Raw genomic sequence first — 21,085 nt, 5'->3', positions numbered from 1 at the left:
GGATCAGAATTCAGGCCGTCAATGAAATTGGAGCTGGACCGTTTAGTCAGTTCATTAGGGCAAAAACTCGGCCATTGCCACCCTTGCCTCCGAGGCTTGAATGTGCTGCCGCGGGGCCCCAGAGCCTGAAGCTGAAGTGGGGAGACAGTAACACCAAGACCCACACAGCCGCTCACATGGTGTACACACTGCAGTTGGAAGACAGAAACAAGAGGTGAGCTGGCGGGGCGGGTGCAGGGGGCGGTTCTGTCCGAATGAATCCTTACTTGTTCACCTGTCGTCTAATAAAACACTCTTCCTCCCGTTGAAAGGTTTCCTGTGTATTGGGGTCCTGCATCGTGGACCTCCGTTCTCCATTTGGAATTTTCTTTTTTTTTTTCTAATTTTTTTTAACGTTTACTTATTTTTGAGACAGAGAGAGACAGAACATGAGCAGGGGAGGAGCAGAGAGAGGGAGACACAGAATCCGAAACAGGTTCCAGGCTCTGAGCTGTCAGCACAGAGCCCGATGCAGGGCTCGAACTCACAGACAGTGAGATCATGACCTGAGCTGAAGTCGGACGCTTAACTGACTGAGCCACCCAGGGGCCCCTCCATCTGGGATTTTCTAAACTAACATTCTGAAGATCCTGATTTGCCTGCAAGTCATAATCTGTGTGTTTGTTTTTTTTCTTTCATAGAGCCAGATAACGGAGAGAAATTATCTAAAAATAAAATTGTCATGTGCAAGCCCATGCTATGTTATAGCGTTAGATCAGTCACAAGTGCAGAGGGAAATGAGACTTAGGAAGAGATGCTAGCTTTTTAAATATTCAGTAACCATCAGGACAATCATGTTTACCAATCCGAAATAGCTGTGGTGATGTACAGATGGGGATTGTATTCTGTAACTATGGGCAACACAGTATCAGATTAGCCAGAGCAAACAGGAGATTCTTTATAAGACTCCATGCCCAGGAAAATACTCTTGGCCACAGAAATCAAAGCCAGCCTTTCACCTAGTATTTATTTAACCTAACTTCATTTCCTCTGAAAATGGCCCATCAGAAGGTGGGCCTCTGAACTGTATTAGGAATAATTCAGATGCAGAGTAAGAGGCAATGATGGCAGAATTGTTCTGTTACCAGAAGTCCAAATCAGAGAATCAGGTGAAGGAGGTGGGAGGTGACCATAAATCCAAGACACCCTGCTGGAACAGACCCGCGCTGCTATTTCCCTTTGGCCTATCTGCTAAACACAAAAACATTCCTGTCCTTTCCACTTTATGCATTATAGCTCCTGCTCCTTTACACAGGGAATTGGTTTAGTTAGCACAGAAACCGCTGTCCAGTCTTCACCCCCCACTCTACTCAAGAACTTTGATTCATCTCAGTGCAGTGGAGTCCTGTGTGGCAGGCATTTTATGAGGTAGGCCTTCAGTGGAGACCAAGATCAAGGAAAAACAAGCCCCTGCCTGCAGACGCATAGTATCAACCCACAGATGGTCTCAGAACTTTAGTACCATTGGAGAAAAATGCTCTGGGACGTTGGAGGAGGCAGAGACCATCGGGTTGCAAAGACCAGGAAAGGCTTTTTGAAACAGGTGATGTTTGAACTGGACTGAAGGACCTGTCAAAGCCAGTAATTTGACTACAGAAGAACAAAAATGATCATCTATTGGAAACTAGTCCTGGTGTAGAAAGCACAGAGAAAATGAGGCTGCTTTTGGTAGGTTCATTAGAGGTTAAATGCATCCTCACTCATAGACAAGATCATTCATCTTAACTGTGCTTTGTACCTTTGGATGCGTGTTTGTGGGTTCATTATTTTACTCGCAGGGGATTCCTCGACTAGAGAGGGCTGGCAAGAACACGAATTATGGACTAACAGAAACCCTGGTAAATATTTGAAGCTAGCATTTGGGGAAATTTGCAAACAAGCCTTTGTTTTTTCCTTGGGCTTTTGGCATCCTTTGATGATAGAATCTTCATTAGAGACTGTCTTCTAGTTGTACTGCTTCAGAAAAAGTGAAGTCCGGAAACACTGACGTTGGCAGCAGAATTGGGGGCTTCCTAACTCCTCATGCAGTTGCCTCTACTGTTACCTCCAGAAAGGTGGGGAGAGCGAAGGCTCTGCTCCAAACCAGCTGGGTGCATCCTGCAGCAGCCCTGCCCTTTGTGGGGTATCCGCCTTGGGCGCCTCGTATGGAGAACTGTACAGATGCTCAGAACAAAAGTTCCATGAACACCAATCTGAATGAGTATGAGACATTTTAATATGCCAGACAGAAAACAGTGTAGAATGTAGTAATCAATTTGTGCTATTTTGAAAAAGAAAAAAAAAAAAGGAGGCCCAAAGTTAGCATTGTTAATCAATAAATGACTTGCCTAAATTTAAATGGCGATTTAAGAAAACCAACCATTAGGAGCAGTATTTTTCTTAATTTTATGATGTGGAGTCCAAATTTATCTTTTTTAAATTAGATTTGTCAGTGCTCTCAGAAAGTTATTAAAGTGATGGGAGTATAGAGCATAATAAATTCTCATTCTATTTGTGGAATAATTTTCCTATGATTAAATAGGATGAAACTTGGCCTAATTTGAGTTTGAAGATGACCTTCCTCAGTGTCCTGAAACTGAGCTCTTGTGTCGATTGGCCCCTCAAATCCAAGCCTTTATTTAACTTTGGATCTTGACTCATGAGGACTGGGGAGAAATCATCTGGCTAGGATACATTATAATTCTTGTGATTAGCGTGGTTTTTGTCAGTTCTGGTCTCCTTGTGGTTCTTTAGGACTTGGACCTGGCTTGTCCGTTTGAAAGTATCTTCTTTCAAGGACCAGCTTTTCCATTAAACTTGTTGCCAGAGTGATTTCTAGTCGGGACTTCTGGGAAAAGTATACGTATTCCTTAGCGTATGCACTGATTTCATTAGCCACTAATGAGTTCTTATTATGGATGTGTCAAAAATATTGTGTGTCTTGCTTGTGGCCAAGGTGAGAACCAGAGATAGACTTAATTGTGGTTTTAATTTACTTTACTCACCAGCCGTTGTGGGCACTGGAAAGGAGAGCTGGCAATGTGAGTCGGACAGTTGTCCTAGTCAGTATGAAAGTAATGTTACTCTTAAAACATTTTGCAATGGGGGCACCTGGGTGGCTCGGTCAGGTAAGTATCTGACTCTTGACTACAGCTCAGGACATGATCTCACAGTTCATGGGATCAAGCCCCACTCCAGGCTCTGCTCTGGAAGCACCGAATCTGCTTGGGATTCTCTCTCTCTCTCTCTCGCTCTCTCTCTCTCGCTCTCTCTCTCTCGCTCTCTCCCTCTCTCTCTCTCTCCCTCCCTTCCTCCCTCCCTCCCTCCCTACCCCACTCCTGCACACAGGTGCAGGATTGCACATGCTCTCTCAAAATTAATAAACATTTAAAAAAATTTTTGCAACAGAAGCACAATGAAAATTAGTAACTCCATGCTTCGTAATTATAAAATTAAAGAGTTTGATTTGACTGCTAAACTATTGGTCTTTCTTTCTCTTCTCATCCATAAAATAGAGGCTAAACTAGAAGATTGAATGCAGAGTTCCTTCCCACCTTTTTCACCTTAAAGCACTGAATATTTGTATATCATTTGTGAGCTAGACCCATTACAAAAGGGTGTCTCAGCATGTTATCTCTTTTTTCTTCACATTCTAGTCTCTGCTTTTGACAAATAAGTAAATAATAAGAAAGATGCTAACTTTCTTTATTAGGGCAACCACTTAATGTCTCACACCCCTAAACCCCTAAGGTTTTACATCTACAATGTGCTGGTTTATTATATTTGTTTATATACCCCTCAATCAAAAAATCTGAAATGAGCCAGAGATATCTAAGTATAATGTTGAGCCAAAAATATATTTTCAAACGTCCTAAAGCACACTTCTATTTGTTGAACACCTACAAAGCACCAAGCACTGAGAGCTTTTATCTACAGTAATCTTTTTTTTTTTTAATGTTTATTTATTTATTTTGAGAGAGAGTATGAGCAAGCAGGAGGGTTTGCAGAGAGAGAGGAGGTGGGGGAGAGAGAATCCCAAGCAGGCTTCCTGCTCAGTGCAGAGCTCGATGCAGGGCTTGATCTCACAACTGTGAGATTATGACCTGAGCCGAAATTGAGTCAGACGCTTAAACAACTGAGCCACCCAAGCGCCACCCTCTACATTATTTAGTTTTTTAATAAAAAATGAAATATTTTCTATGCTGATTGGATTTCTATCAAAGCCTTCCACCATCTAGATGAAAAAAAAAATGGGTTTTGATAAGTTGATTTAACTCATGATTATTATGATTTTAAGCTTAAAATGAAATGAGCAGAGAATGCTTCTTAGAGATGGTAGCAGGTTGAGTGAGTCATAAAGGGGTCCTGATCTTATAATCTCATGCAAAATAGCCTTCAGTTAGAGATGGGTGGTGCAGACTCAGGATTGGGTGGAAACCAAGGATACAACCTCCAAAGCACAGAAATGTGCCCTTGGTTTTTTCTCCAACTAAGTGTCTCTTTCTATTCTGGTTCTTTTACACATGGCTCTTTTTAAGTTTGGAGCTATTTCATGTAAATAGAAGGGATCCCAAAAGGGCATCTTGCCCAAGTCCTTGTCTCAAGGTAAGTCAACCTAGAATTCATCTGGGTCACCTGGACTTGCTACATTGAATATTCTTTTCCCCTTGAATGGCACATTTGTTTTCCATGTGTTCAAGCTTTTGACTCACAAGTCTCCCTTTCCAAGGGCACTGACTACATATTTATGCAGCAGCTTCAAAGCAGTGCTTTATATTTATAGGACTAAGTTTATCCCTAATAGTTAGATTATAATCACTCAATCACAGTTGTTGTTGTTGTTGTTGTTTTCTTGAATTACTATAATGTGCTAAGTCTTTTGAGGTATGTGGCTACCTGTAAGGAACTTACCTGCTGAGAAAATAAGTTAATGGGAAACAACGAGCAGATAGCACAAGAGATTTTATTTGATTTCAACAGAAAAGCACAAATTACATTAGTTTGGCCGTAGAGTGATGAAGTCTATTATGCTTAGCAAATCTGGCACAGAAGATCCGAATGTCTTTGGTTCCTGTGTATGCAAGAAAAATACACACCCAAAGTAAACATTTTCATAATGCTGCATTAACCTAATACAGGGATTAGAATAACAAGATCAGCTCATGCATTTTAAGATTGTAACGCTGTACTGATGATTTTGAAGATGCATCTGTCTGTGTTATTGAAATGAAACGTTATGTTGCCCTAACAGAATTTGAGTTGATGCTGATTCTCGTCCTGACCCTTATGGGTCCATGTTCTTGATAATTGTACACAGCACCGAGGCGAGGGGAACTTAAGTTCCAGGAATGCATTTATGGCTACTCTGTTGTTCAGGTTTAGTCAGATGGCCAGTGTATTTTAAAGCCAATATATTTCCAGCAAAAGGGGTTGGGAGAGAGGGCTCTAATAGAGTGGATCATTACCAGTTGCTCTCCATTTAACTCAGCCCTTGTGCCCGTGACACTTTTCCTTACAGCAGGCAAAATTGGAGGGCTTTGTTAATGTGTTCATTATGACGGACTATTTATTGTTAGAGAGGGACAGAAAATAATCTACATAATGAATCCCTGAAAAAATACACATTAGGCAACTAATAAAAGTCTCCAGGGTATATGAGCACTACGGGAGAAGTGAACTTTCTTAATGTATGCCTATTATAGAACAAACCCCTGCTTCTGTTTCTCAGAGCATATTGCTGAATTAAATAGATGTAAGGCAACTAGCTCAGGGCCCACACAGACCCATGGTATTCATTTCCTTGGCTTCTCTGGAATTGTCCTGATACACATGATCACCCTTGTTGGATAAATGACACTTTTATTTATCTTCAGTCACCGGAAGGCAATTGTGGTTCTCCACGGGGGTGTCAAATCTCTTATTTGTAATCCCAGAGTTGTTACTGAGTTTCTAGATGGCTAGAGGCGTATCCCTTAACTTCTTTTTGCCTTAGTTTTTCCCTTTACAAATTGGAACTGATGATGCCTGTCTCCAGTCCCTGACTGATGGGGAAAAAACATTCTCATGTCTCAAAAGAGCCTCAAAAATAAAAAGTACCGCTGGCTTAGTCAGTTTCAGGCTGAAATGTCAGTTATGGGGAGAGGTAAGTGACCGTAAACGAACCATTGGAGATCTTAATGGCACCGTAAGTAAAAAATTGATTACGGGTTTGTTGTTTTGTTTTTTTTTTTTTTTTTTTCTATTTGAAAATAGAATTTTTATCTACTTGAAACATAAATAAATAGAACGGAGTTGGGTAGCATTTTTCTCAGTATTTTTTCCTAAATCAGATCAGATTGAGACAAGCCCATTAAAATAGAAGTAGACAAACAGACATCTGGAAGACTCTGCAAAGAGTATCCTTGAAGATAAGATTCCCTGCAAAGAAAGTAGAAGAATGGGATGTTTCAGGGTTCTCAGGTGGTCTTCATCCTGAGACCCTTTATTTGAAAGTAAATAAATCTCCTTTTTAATATATCAATAACGAAGTACAGTGTGAACAACAAAAGTTGAAAAAAAAGCATTTTCTTTTCTTCTACGTGGAGTCTCATCAATAGCTGTATGGACATGTTATTTCTTCGAAAAGGAGCATAAAACGAAACCTAACTAAAAAGTGTTGCAGCTGGAGCACTCACAAACGGATAGGCACATATGCAGCTGAGAACGTGCAGGGAGGAAAGCAACTGCTTTCGCGTTGGTCTTTCGGAAATCCTCGACACTTGGGTGCTTCGTCTGCAAATGGAGACGCTCACCAACATCAAAACCGGTTTAGGAAATGCACCTTCCCTGCCTCAGATGTCCCCGCATGATGCCATCTGCTTCCATCTGCTCCTGCGTAGGCATAACAGGACTCGGTGTTCTTGGTAGAATGAGGACACATACTATCCATTCCTGTTTTGAACATTCTCCATTCCCAAACATGGCTTCAGTAACGTAGGAGATTCTCTCTCACAGACGCACATACATAGTCCATGCAGCCCTGGGAAATTAAGAAAGAATGAAGGCAATGGCATGTCATTGTTAAGGAAAATAGCTGTCCTGAGCTTATTAACAGCTGTTGATTTGTGCTATTGTAGGACGGGTTTCAAAATGTGCAGCCTTTAATAGACTAAGTCCATTTTAGGTCAGCAGAGTAGATCATTTTGAGGAGTTAATATTAATGAGCTGCTGTTAGCCTGTAATGGACCTTGGGATTATAAGGTAGCAGCAACAGATAGTAAACACAAAATCCTTAGTGTCATCTCATTTTGTGCTGCAAATTTAAGTTATGAGCTGTCCATGGCATTTTTGGATTTTTTTGAGGAGGGGGGGGGGGAGGTGTACAAAACTTTTAAGGAAATTGAGTTTAAAATTAAATTCTTTATATATCATCATTTTACTCTAAAATGATTTAAAATAAATATTCAAAGATGTAACATGTCTGAATTTCTTCCCTCAGTAGCCTGTCAGTGTAAAAAAGTCATCTTTCACAATGTGTTGAAGCCTAGAATACTGAGGTTAAAAGGACAGCCTTCCCCTAGAACTTCTTGAAAACGTCAAGAATCTGCTGTTTTGCCTTCCTAGTGTATAATTAATAAGAAATCATAGAATTTACTTGTTCCCCTCATTTGGATCTCCTAAAAATCCCTGCCAGGTGAACAAGACATTATTATCCCAAACGTCTGGGAACTCAGCCTGGAGAGTTATCAACTTGTCCAAGTTCATAGCGAAGGCAACAGACTATGCACTGTGGCCAAGGTCTTTGTACGTCTTTGTACCAACCCTGGAGTACTCTGATAGGCCAGCAGAATAAGCAGAATCATTTTGTATTCACAGATATGTAAAACATTTTCATAAATCAGTGTTAAATTGGCAACATTAAACCCCATGTGTGCTTGTTACCACAAAAGTGTTTAGTTTCAAGACATTACCGTCCACGCCGAAGCAAGTTGGAGGCAGAGCCATAAAGAATCCATTTCGACTGTAAACTTTCAGTGACCCACCCAACCTTCTGCCTTGTTTATGTTTCCCTTTCCAAGTAAATATTTTTAGTACAAGAGAGCATTTCTTCCCATTTTTTCCTTCCTCTAAGTAAAAATGCCCAAATTCCCACTAATGGGCAGCACTGATAGGCCCCACTGCCCCTGTCTTCATCTGTTGTCAGCGGCAGTTCTCGGCCTGGGTTCCTCAGGACGGGATGGATGGTATTCATATGCACAGCTTTCTCTCTGGTCCAGGAAAGCCTAAGGGAGTATAAGTAAAGAATGCCATTCTGGGGACATCCTTCAGGCTTCTCCAATGTGGAGAAACAAGGTAAATCATTCATAAACCTTGGCATTTTGTGATTAGTAACATTAGTATTAGTATTAGCACAGGTGCTATGCATTTCGTAATGAGTTCTCCCCGCATTATGCCATTTGATTCTCTCACAACAACCTCTGGGGCGGGGGCACTGTAATCATATTCATTTTACAGAGAAGGGAATAGCTTACCTGGCTATAGAGTCCATGGTCAATCACCAGGCTCTTGAACCTAAACTCAACCTCAAGTCTGCGGACTGCAAAGAGTGTTACTACCCCTTGTCTCTTCAGCTCCTGAGCCAGTGGGGCAGCTGCATGGGTGTTTCCATACCTCTTCTCTTACTTGCTCTTCACAGGAGTCTGGGGTCATATGGTTGGTGCCACCAAAAGCACATGGCCATGGGCAGCAGGGATTGAACACAGAGTAGAAGGCCCCTCAGAGGCCATGCCAGTATAGGCCCACGGTGCCAAGATGACTTTTAAGGAGCTATGATTCCACAGGGGTCCTTGTGGCTACATATGCTTTAGCCTGAACCGATACTAAAACTACTCAGTGATTTTACTGAGCATGTAGTATGTTCCAGGAACCACGCCACCTGTTATACATGTTTCATTGCATTGCTGTAGCACTGGAATGTTCACGTAATGACAATAACAGTGTGAACATTTCAAGTAGATTAACTTACATGGTGGGAGAGCTATGTGTCTAACGTAGGCCACAGCAGATGCAGCAGAACATCACAAATTCATATGGACCTATTCCTGCTGGGACATGAGCCAGTGATGGCCACAGTAACCTGGAGAGAGGCCCGTGTGGCAGGAGTTGAGAGACCTGCTGTCCTCAGGGCACTTTAGCCTGACTCGGACACCGTGTGTTGAACTCTTACCAGGTACTGGATTCCATGCTGAGCTTTGTACCCACATTTCTGCATTTGACACTTAAAACAACCTAAGAGGCAGATACTGTCCCTGTTTTGCAGATGGGAGAACTGATGCTTAGCAGGGGCGCGTGGTGGGGCAGTAAGGGGCAGAGCTGAGGTTTGCATCCAGTCTTCCTGGGTCCAAGTCCCTGTGCTCCACCACTGCCCACCAACAGGAGGGGGAGAGGGGGACGACTCGGGGAGAAGCCCAGAGTGGTCCAGTTTCTACTGGCAGCCTAGACCAGGGGAGTGGCCCAGGGCACAGCAGACTCTCCACATAGTGCATCGCTGATTGCCCGGGCCACGCTCTCACCTTCGGAAATCAAAGGATTGGGGCCTTGGTGAGAGGTTTTTTTTGACCATCTTTTGATGATGTAGGCACCCCAGCTGCTCCAGATCCTCCCCATTCACGGTTGATTTTTCTCCCATTCCAGGGATATCCCTTTCCCCAGGCTCGGGCAGTGCACGCTAAAATAGTATGGATCAGGGCCACCAAGACAACAGGACTCCCGTTGGCCTCTAGTGGTGACTCTTGTCCCAGGCCCTATGGTACATGAGCACATATGGAGCCCAAACACTGACGCTGGACTGCCTAAATATAAGAGGGAGGGAGAAGGATCAGAAAAGCTGAAGGGCTACTCTCCTCCTCTTTTCATGGCAAAGACATGCTCTAAGTGCTGAATCCTTGGTTGCAGTGAAATATGTAGCCTTCAGTCATTGTGTCTTAGGACCCATCGCATATATTCCATTCTATCACCAAAGGCCTCTGGCTGACTTATTAATGAATTTTAAAATGAGGGTGGATTAAAAAAAAGATTGAGGAAAGAAAAAATTGACTTGGTCTTTGTAAAACAAGTATTTGATGAATACTTTTAATCTCTCCCCGGGTGATTCTGGCCACAGGGCGTTAACCTACGGAGCCTCCTAGAGAGGCCACCGTGCAACTGGCATAAATCACTGGCTCCAAAGGAAGAAGATTCTTTCCTCTCCCGCCTCTTGGAATGATGGAAAATAATGACAGAATTGCGGTAAAAGAGGGACTCCATTCTTTTTGTGTTGGCTTGTGTGCTTATTTTGTCTTGGCTGGCCTTTCTTTGAAACAGAAGCTACCATCGGCATATACAGAAAGAAATTCAGGATCAGTGGCATTTATTTAAGACCTACTCTGTGTAGGGACTGGGGCTGTCAAACTGAATCCCACCCAGATTGGGAAAGACGTTATTCTTGCCCGCCCCCTCACCCCCACCCTCACGAGGGGTCCCGGGCCCAGAAGGTGAGCAGCCTCACTGACCGAGCCCCAAAGCAGATGCCTGGTTTGCAGCCTCTCTCACCACACAGCCAACTTCCTACCCAGGAGAAAAGAGAACAACCTCTGTATTAGACCTGAGTGATATAGATGGTCTCTCAGAAGGAAGAGTGGCCTTTCTTGGTTAAAAGTTCCTAGCATTATAAAATAATCGTGACTGACACCTACTGAGTGGTTAGTACAGCTCAGGACTGGTCTAAACGCTTTGGTTAACCCATTTACACCTGACACCAGTCCTCTGAGGAAGGTTCTAGCATTACCCTTGTTGCACAGAGGAAAACATTGAGGCACCAAGAGGCCAAATAAGTTGCCGGTGGCTCCTAGTCTGCAGGACCTGGTCTGTTTGTGGAACCCACATCGACCAAGAGCATACCAGACGCCCAGGTGGGTGGAGAAGCAGCATACAACCAGTGTTACCTCTGAGTCTTCCACATCAAAACTCTCGAAACCCTTGGGATTAGACTCAAAGTGCCAAATTGGCTGTTAACATAAGGTCCTAGTTCCAGAAACCTCAAATGGAGAGCTGAGATTTTGTGAAGGATTTTTGGCTTTTGACTGACAAACTTACTTCCGTGTAGCATTGAACTATATATATATATATATTTTTTTTTTTTTTTTTTACTGAGGCATATACTAAATTTCTTTGTTAAAAGTAAGGTAACATGGAATTAGGACTATGTGTAAATGTGTCCCATATTATAAAAAGCATTAATTAGTGCCCAGTCTTTCTCCTCCCTTCACCCCACTCTCTCACACTTGCACTTTTGCTTCAAGAAGAAGGAAGGTACGGGAAACCTTTAAAGTGAGAAACGTATGAATTTTTAGACAGTTTGCAGACTTGCTGTCTCTGTCTCTTAATGGCTCCCTGTGGCTCTCAGTCACCCATCAGAATGAGCTATGTGGGGAGAAGTCCTCAGGAGGGAGTGGCCCAGCTGTCTTACTTCATTGCTCAGCTCCTTCTGACTTGGACCTGTGTGTCCACCTTAGGACACAGGCCCCAAGAGGACAAGTCCCCTCTTTTTCTCTAAGTGCGCTAATTATGTGACCTAGGAATTAGCCCCATATTAGCCCCATCCGTTTTCATTGATCCCCATACACATTTTGAGAACAAAATTTCCCCCAGAATTTCTTCCCATGCCTTTTATAAGGGGAGGGAAGCCAGACAAAGCAGGGCAGCAAGCAAGTTGTGATTTATTACTGCCAAAATAGAGGGCTAAATCAAAGGACCAAACACATGCTTATTCTAGAAAAGGCTGGAGGGAGAAAGAACTACCCCTTTCCCTCCTGCACCTGCCTAAGTGCACCCTCACTGAATGCAAGGGGAGTAAACTTAAACCTGAAATCCTCTCGGTGAAAGCCTCCTTTAGAACCTTCAGAGTCACTCTGGCTTTTTTCTAAAAGCAAAGCAAATGCAGCCTTTCTTTTTTCTAAGTAACATTATCCCCAGACTCAAACCAATGTTCTAACAGTGAAATTGTAGATTTCATTGCTAGCACCTGTTTCCACGGTGGCTTCTATAAATTGGGATGCAATGTAAAAAAATTAAAATGCAGTAAAAGGGCAAAACAGTAAATGAAAGAGAAAAAAAAAAAAAAAAAAACAGTCCAGAAGCAGATTTTGATGTATTTGAAAATTGATGTGTATGCTCTTAGCCCAATTTAGATTACACTATCAAATTAGAGCCGTGAAATCTGCTTCAGTACCTTCCTCTGGGACGGTGAGTGCTACTGCCCAGATAGATGTATTGACCTTATTTTCAAAGGGAAACCGTCTCCTTAGATCAGGGCATGGCAGGGAAGCCGTACTGTTGCTATTGAACCTCTCCAAATTCTTTTGAAAACCAGGTCTTAGTGCAAGTTTGTAATGGAAGTATAACACTTTTACTCCTTAAACCATGACTTCCATTTTGTGGTATAACTCAGGGCAATTACTCTGGTTAGAGATTCGGGCCCAGGTGAGGCTGAGTTAATGAATAGCTGTTTGCCTCTAGCATTAGCAAGGGTATCTTCATTAAGGTGGTAATGTGTCAAGAGTACTAAATAGGTTGCCATGGTATTTGTGGGTTTCAGCATGGACTCTGGCTTTCCCTGAAATTGAAAATGTTCAGCCCTCAGTAAAAGGTGCTTCCTTAACACAGTAAAGCAGAAGGAACATTAAATAGTGAAATGACTAGGGCTCAGGAACTCAATTGTAAAGGCTGATGAATGCGTGGGTGTTTTAAAATAAGGATGGACTCTGACAGGTTTTCTGAAAAAGTAGTTTAAGCTCTAGAACTATCCACAGGGACTGTTCTTTGGCACAGGGAAAGGCTGACCACATACACGGGACCAACTAGCCCACAGGATTAGGTCTTACTCGTCTTTGAATCCACAGAGTGTGGCACACAGCAGATGTTCAAGAAATGTTTGCTAAATGAATTCATAAATTCTGCCTTCCCCTTGAGCTAAATGGGCCTAAGAGTCGAGACATTTTAAATTGTGATTCTCTCTGACCGACTTCCAACGGTATCTGAAGACAGCAGATTGTCCTCAGATGCTGTGTCGAACCACTGGAAACTGGGAGAACCGTGGGCCTGTGTAGCAACAAGGTTGTGTGTTGGGTTAACTCATGTAGTGGTTCCCAAAATGTTCCTGGAACAGCAGGCTTCAAAACTGTAATCTACAGAAATTCTGGGTCATTTGGGGGAAGTTATTTCCAAATTTTTACATTTAATTAATAAAAAGACAAATGACAATAGTATGTAGTAGTTCTAGGTAATCCCATTTCATTGTAAAAATACAAATGTTTCAAGACCCTGGGAGAAAAACACTTGAAAATGTAAGGGCTTATTTTTTTTTTTTTTAACATTTATTTTTGAGAGAGATTGGGAGACACAGAATCCAAAGCAGGTTCCATACTCTGAGCTGTCAGCACAGAGCCTGATGCGGGGCTCAAACGCATGAACCATCAGATCATGACCTGAACTGAAGTCGGACATTTAACCGAGCCACCCAGGCACCCCAAAGGCCTTATTTTTTTATCTTCATGCCTTCTATGTTTATGTCTCATAGAAATAATGATTAGCGAAGTACAAAATTATCCTCGTTCAGATAGGAGAAGGCTCCAGAAGCTACCAGTTTAAACTGTCCAGTTCACCTGGGCTGTTTTTCTGTTATTTTGATTAACCTGATAGATGATTCTGAGCCAAGTATTTTTGTTTTCTCCTTTTAAACTGTTTTCTGAAAGCTCTGTAATCGTAAATGTCTTCTTACTAGTTTGGGAAAGGGGCTTTGAAAGCTGTTGCAAAGATAAAGGTTAAAATTTAAGGAATTTTCTAGCCAAAACTCATTTATCTGGAAAACATGGGTAAAGAGGACATCGTATTTCTCAGGTGCCCAGTTAACATGAACTTCATTGCCTCTATAGGATAGAGTAGAAGGTAAGTTAACAGTGATGATTTCTTGTCACTAATAAAAGTTCAGATGGCTAATGGTCTCTGCTCCTTCCTCTAGGTTTATTTCCATCTACAGAGGACCCAGCCACACCTATAAGGTCCAGAGACTGACGGAATTCACGTGCTACTCCTTCAGAATCCAGGCGGCGAGCGAGGCTGGGGAAGGGCCCTTCTCAGAAACCTACACTTTCAGCACAACCAAGAGCGTCCCCCCCACCATCAAAGGTCTGTAGGCCATGAGTTTCTGGCAGGCTCTTCTATGAGAGTAAGGAAATGTTGGACCTGGAGTAGGAGGCTCTGTTCTGACCTTAAATGTACTCTCTTAATATTTCTAGTATCAACAACATAGAATCAAAACAACTTTTTGAAAGAGAAGGCTGAGGAATGGGTTCTCTGAGGAATCGCTAAGGCCTTTCCTCAGGTCTGTATAAATGTTTACTGCAAATAATGTAGTGGCCTCATCCCTGCAGAGGATGGGACAGAGAAAAGGAATGCACCCCAGTGGCACACTTGGGGTTAGAAATGAGGGTGGACCCCGGTGTGGGTAGCACTTGTGACTGTTTACCACAGAGGGTTTGACAGTCTCCCTTCCCAGAGACTGGCAGGAGGAGCAGAGGTTGGCCTCCGTCTTCAGATGGCTATGGTGCCTGGAGGCTAGAGACTGACCCAGGCAATTCATCAGCCTGTCCCTCCCCCGCCACTGTGGAGAGGTCCTTTGGAAGGGTGTTCTCACCAACTTGAGCATTTGTCTTGAGGTTTGCCAGTGACTAGTTTACTCGGTCCCTTCGTGGGCACGGAGAGTGAGCAAAAGCCACTCTGCCCAGGCTCTCCCTGGGCACTCCCATTTCCAGCCACAGAGTTCTGCCTTGTGCCCAGCTGACTTGCAAGATGACAGGGCAGACGACGTCTGGCTCAGCCCTCCCACCCAGCCACTCACGGCCTCCTCAGCCTTGCCCTTCATTCCCCAATAGGGTGATTCTTGTGGAGGTCCCTGCTGCCTTTGCGAAGGTGGGCAGCACTGGTGGCTTTATCCAGCTGCTGCCCAGGATGACCTGAGGCTGCCGGACAGACAGGCAGCTTACCTGAACCAGGTTTTACACGGGTAAAGTGAGTCGCTATATCGTTTAGGTGGCTAGGGGGATGAGCACGACCTGTGCAAAAAGGTCCTTCATATGTGTGGCCCCGGGAGCAAGGCCATTGGATTCGCTGCTTCCACATGGAGGAGCTGTGTCGGCTACCACCAGGGTAGGGTCCGTTACTGAGGATAAGACACCTCAGGGCCTGGGTCAAGGTCTGGCTTGGATTCTGTGAAGGTTTCCTGTAGCTCTTTCGAGGGTACTTTATGGTAGCTACCTTCTCCCTGGCTTCCCTGCTCCTCAGCAGTCCAGAAGTTCTTTGGCAATGGCTTTTTCACGTGACTAAGAAACTAGTATAAATGGATGCAAGGCCTTGCTGGGTCACGTGGGTAGTAAATGCTCCAGCCCCTTGGTGGCATTTTGCCTGTCAGCTGTAACAGAAGATTCCTGAACACACTGGGTTTAATAGATTTGTTGTGACGAGGAACATTTACCAACCTTTACCAACTAGCAAATGGCCTGGGTCTTTTTTTTTTTTTTTTTTTTTTTTAATTTTCTTTTTTTTTTAAGGTTTATTCATTTTTGAGAAACCGAGTGTGAGTGGGGGAGGAGCAGAGAGAAAGGGAGACACAGAATCCGAAACAGGCTCCAGGCTCCGAGCTGTCAGCACAGAGCCCGATGTGGGGCTCGAACTCACTGACCATGAGATCATGACCTGAGCTGAGGTCGGACGCTTAACCGACTGAGCCACCCAGGTGCCCTGTCAAGGGTCTCTCTGCCACTAATTTTGCCTCTCAACATGTTTGTTGGTGGAGATTCATTTTGTGGACAATGGAATACTAAATTGATAGCACTTGAATTTCATGGTACATTTTCTACAGAAGGACAGGCTCCTCACACTGCCGCATGGTCAGATCTTCTTCTTCTTCCTCGTCGGTTCAGGAAATTGTTACCTTAGCTGGAGAACTATTTGGTCCTCCAAATATAATGTATCTATCTATCTATCTATCTATATATCTATATCTATATATATAGATAGGTATATAGATATATATAATATAATAAGCTGGGGAGCCTTATTTTTTCCATAAATTAATTAGGGTTTTAGCCAATTAATTGCAACTCATTTTTGAGAAAACCTTTATTTTTCCGAAACAGTACTATACAGATGCAAATAGAAACAGCTACCTCTAAAGAATTAATTTCATGTAATTACAAATTAAAGAATAAGGGGGTTCGGAGAGGAGTTATGTGTTCTAGTTATAACGTAGAAAAATATCAGATATTGAATTAAGCTGTAAAGAGATAGCATAGGCTATGAGAAAATATTTTAAAATTCTGTAACATTTTACATGCTTTACTGCAAACTAATGTAATTTTCCTTTAAGCCAGAATTAGGAGTCCAGTAGGTGAAAAATGTACTAAAAAATATATACAAATATGAGATAACTTGACTTTTACAGGCTTTCTCACAATGCTGACCATTCTCTGGGACTTAAGCTCACATGTCACCCGCTCCTCAAACCTTCCCCCTGGAACTCGCTCACATTTTATTTCTCTTTGTATTTGTCTCAAACCTTGCTCTCCCCTTCCCTCAACTAGGTCTTAATTCCCTAGAAAGCAAGGTTTATAGTCCATGTTTTGAATTCTCCAAAGTACCCAGCTCAGGGCCTAATCCTACAACGTGTTCAATAGCTATTTGAAAAAGAACAAAAATGCGGGGCGCCTGGGTGGCTCAGTCGGTTAAGTGGCCGACTTCGGCTCAGGTCACGATCTCACGGTCCGTGAGTTCGAGCCCGGTGTCGGGCTTTGTGCTGACAGCTCAGAGCCTGGGGCCCGTTTCAGATTCTGTGTCTCCCTCTCTCTCTGACCCTCCCCTGCTCATGCTCTGTCTCTCTCTGTCTCAAGAATAAATAAACGTTAAAAAAAAAAAAATTAAAAAAAAAAAAAGAGAACAAAAATGCAATCCAGGCTAAGCCGTTTTTTTTTTTTTTTACCGTGTTTTATTTTTTATTTTTTTAAATTTACATCCAAATTAGCATATAGTGCAACAGTGATTTCAGGAGTAGATTCCTTAGTGCCCCTTACCCATTTAGCCCATCCCCCCTCCCACAACCCCTCCAGTAACCCTCTGTTTGTTCTCCATATTTATGAATCTCTTCTGTTTTGTCCCCCCCCCCGTTTTTATATTATTTTTGTTTCCCTTCCTTATGTTCGTCTGTTTTGTCTCTTAAAGTCCTCATATGAGTGAAGTCATATGATTTTTGTCTTTGTCTGACTAATTTGACTTTGCATAATACCCTCCAACCCCATCCACGTAGTTGCAAATGGAGGCTGAGCAGTTTTTAATAGGATAATAAGCAAAGGAGTTTTCATCAATGGCTTGCTAGTCATGGAGGATCTTTTCTTTATAAAGGGTTCCCCTCAGGTCTTGTAGGAGGTTGGGCCAATAAACCCCCCTCTCAGAGCGGACACTAAGCACTCTCCCGCTCCAATATTACCAAAATGTTGACTGTTACTGTGATTTTGGATTTTGAGCTTGGATCTGTGGATCTGTATTTCAGCACCTCGAGTCACACAGTTGGAAGGAAATTCATGTGAAATTTTATGGGAGACGGTACCACCGATGAAAGGTGACCCTGTCAACTACATTCTGCAGGTATTGGTTGGAAGAGAATCTGAGTACAAACAGGTAAGAACCGGCGTGCATGACATGTGTGCAGCTTCTCGGTCTAAGCCTCTACCTCTAGCCTTGAAAGATTCAGTGACTGGTGAGCCAGGGTTTTCTTACAGCCAATCATAGAAACTGCCTAGTGTATACCCATTTATATAAGCCCTAGTTTCCACTTTGTCTGTGGAGGCATTAAATTTTCAGTTCTCAAGCATGACCTTACAAAGAATATTAAATTCTGTATTTGTATTTGATATCGGCAGTGATGTTTACAAATGTCAAAATCGGTATGCAATGAAAACCCAAGTGCCAATGGCTTTACTACAGAGGGAGAGTAGTTTCAACCTAACTACTGAAGCCTGTGTCCTGTCTGCCTTTTTTATAGAAGTTAGAAGGATAAAGTACATGACTTAGCAGCTCTTGAGGCCTGTGATTCAGCAACTCGAGGTCACTGTTTGTCACCCTTAAATGTGCAATCACCTAGGAATCTGTTAAAATGCAAATTCTGATTCACTAGTCGGTGGGGAGGGTTCCAGCTCCCACGTGATGCTGGTCCATGAACCATAACTTGAGTTAGCAAGGCTTATACAGATCACCTGATAAACCCATGCAAGAGAGAATGTAATTGGAATATAACCGATAAAGAATTTGGTTTTATTATTTTTCATAATGCTTTTTGATCCTTTGTTCTTTCACAACTGTACATGATCAGTCACTGGTACTGATACCACCAGCAGATACTGATGATTCAGATCATCCGTAGATGATTCAGATACTCCATCGGTTTCCGTAATGTTTCCAGGAACTTAATAACTGTTTTTGTGAAATCAGGATATGATCCCATTACCCTGAGGAGAGGTGAAGCCCATTCCTTCCCAGAGCTTTTAATGCAGGCATGCGTGTATATCAAACTTAGAAACTTGAAGATAAATGCCACCTGTCTTCTAAAACATTGGCCTAATTGTAAGACCCCTCTGTTCAGTTCTTGAGGCTCCAGATACACAAAGCAGGTAGAAAGTAATTTGATTCAGAGCTTTTGCTAAATTACTGGCTAATATTCCTTATACAATAATGAAGAATACTTGCAAGTGTGTAAGATGATCAGAGAAAATTTTGGTGCACTTCATGTACTTTGTTAATATGAAGAATCAGATAAAAGGATGAACCCCATTTTGCAAAAAACTATGACATTTACTAGTAAGTATGGATTAACCTCAGTGGATGATATAATTAAGGTTTCCATTATTCCTCTTTAAGAGCAAAACACTAGAAAACAGAGAGGAAAACACTGTTGTATCATTTCACTTTCCAATCTCATTCTTTACAGCATATCCCATTTCAGACTAAATAATTTTCTGTGTTTGTTTGAGCTCACCAGATAGATGGGATTGGTTGCAGGGTCTCAGCTCAGATAGAGGGCAGAGGGCTTTTCCCTCTTAACTGCAGTCATCTTAACTCCAGCAGCACTGTCCTGTTCCATAGCAGTGAAAGATGAAATGATACCGAATTTCACAGCATATCATTTAACACTTAAGAATGATTTGTTTCCCAACAGTACCTTCATTGCGTGTTCGTCCTTGTTATTTTAAAAACATTGTATTCCCCATACCATGCTTTTGCACCTGTTCTTAGAAAAATGTTCTGCTGCTTAGAAGAGGGATTGCTGTTTTACATTGAGAAGGCAGCATTATTTGATCAAGATCAATACATCGCAAGCATTGCTAAAACATGGGTAAATCAATTCAGTAATTTAGATTTTATCAGCAATGTGGCTGTTTCTAATCTGCTATTTGTTTGGGGTTCCTGGCTGACTCAGTTGGAAGAGCATGCAATTCGATTTCAGGGTCGTGAGTTCGAGCCCCACGTTGGGTGTAGAGAATACTTAAAAATAAAATCTTTAACAGGGGTGGCTCCTTCAGTTAAGTGACCAACTCTTGATCTCTGCTCTGGTCATGATCTCACGGCTGCGTGTTCCACTCAACACGCTCATTGGGCTCTGCACTGGTCATGAAGCCTACATATATATGTAAAATTAAAAAAACATTGTTTTTAAATCTGCTATTTGTTTAATGTTATATATTTAGACCCATGGATTTACAAATCCTAATAGGATATGCAGTCACATGTGTAGAACATTTCTTATTGTAGTTATACATTTCTTATTGTAGTTATAAGCGAGTTTCTTGTTGAAAATATATGAAAACATCGTACTTTAGGACAGGCTCAGTAGATAGGGATTAGCATTCTTCACATAACCATGTGTTTACTACATTTACCAAGAAATGATTAAGGTGGGTCGTGGTGCATTAAAAGCCACGGTTGAGTCAGGGACAATTTGTACTGCGGTTTTTTGGGTTTTTTTTTTTTTTTTTTTTTTTTTTGCTTCTCCCTGTTCAATAAGCATTAAACATGATGTTTTGAGTACTTCATTCAGTTTTTCTGGACATGAAATAGGAAATGAAACCTATTTATATTATGGGTGCAGAGTAATGGTTAAAATAATTGTGCTCCGGAGATAACAGGCTTTGAATACATAGAAGCAAAGCAAAAGAAAAGGGGAGGTAATTCTCACCGAGCATACACCACGGCAGAGCTCCGTGCTCTTAGGGAGCACTCTGGATTCCTCAATCCCAGCACTAACCAGACAGGACCTATGAATGTATGGGCTTGTGTTACTCCTTGTTATTTCTCAGTACTGGCACGTAGTTAGGCACTCAGTAAATGTTTCTTGCCTGCGTGAAAGAGGCAGTTTCAAAGGAACGGTGTTATTTATACTCAGGGTAGTAGTAAGAGTAAGCTTCAGCATGGGGTGGATTTAGAAGGTTTGTAACTTAGGTGAAAAAAATCACCTGTAGGGGCGCCTGGGTGGCGCAGTCGGTTAAGCGTCCGACTTCAGCCAGGTCACGATCTCGCGGTCTGTGAGTTCAAGCCCCGCGTCAGGCTCTGGGCTGATGGCTCAGAGCCTGGAGCCTGTTTCCGATTCTGTGTCTCCCTCTCTCTCTGCCCCTCCCCCGTTCATGCTCTGTCTCTCTCTGTCCCAAAAATAAATAAACGTTGAAAAAAAAAATTAAAAAAAAAAAAAAATCACCTGTAACAGGAGAGTGTCTTTCTGCTTCCCGGGCTTATCTTATACAGGCAAATATGGCAAACACCAAGGCTTTTTCTGATGTTTCACTTGAAACATTGATTTTAACTTTGCCTTGGTTCTGGCTTATTAGCTTTCTTTTGTTCAGCCACCAAGATAGGAGGTGAGCAGTTGGTTGTAATTATAAATGGTCTCTTAAAGGAGTAAATCCTCACCTAAAATTTTACTCTATATTAGAACGCATACATAGATTGATTT

The 21,085-nt window shown here is 42.3% G+C and overlaps 1 protein-coding gene across 6 annotated transcripts in view; it reads left to right on the top strand.

The window, feature by feature from the left end:
• The window catches only part of FNDC3B (fibronectin type III domain containing 3B), a 359,057-nt gene that overhangs the window by 326,149 nt on the left and 11,823 nt on the right, over window positions 1-21,085 (top strand). For all 6 annotated transcript variants that reach the window (XM_045502967.1, XM_045502966.1, XM_045502964.1 and 3 more), the window contains 3 exons: window positions 2-214; window positions 14,054-14,220; window positions 17,636-17,763. In XM_045502967.1, coding sequence (XP_045358923.1) covers window positions 2-214; window positions 14,054-14,220; window positions 17,636-17,763 — 508 coding nt within the window. The remainder of the gene's footprint in view (window position 1; window positions 215-14,053; window positions 14,221-17,635; window positions 17,764-21,085) is intronic.

The sequence above is a fragment of the Leopardus geoffroyi genome, chromosome C2, assembly GCF_018350155.1.
Source record: "Leopardus geoffroyi isolate Oge1 chromosome C2, O.geoffroyi_Oge1_pat1.0, whole genome shotgun sequence".
NCBI lineage: Eukaryota > Metazoa > Chordata > Mammalia > Carnivora > Felidae > Leopardus > Leopardus geoffroyi.
Note: the sequence above shows the minus strand (reverse complement) of the source record. Positions and strands in the feature narration are given on the sequence as shown.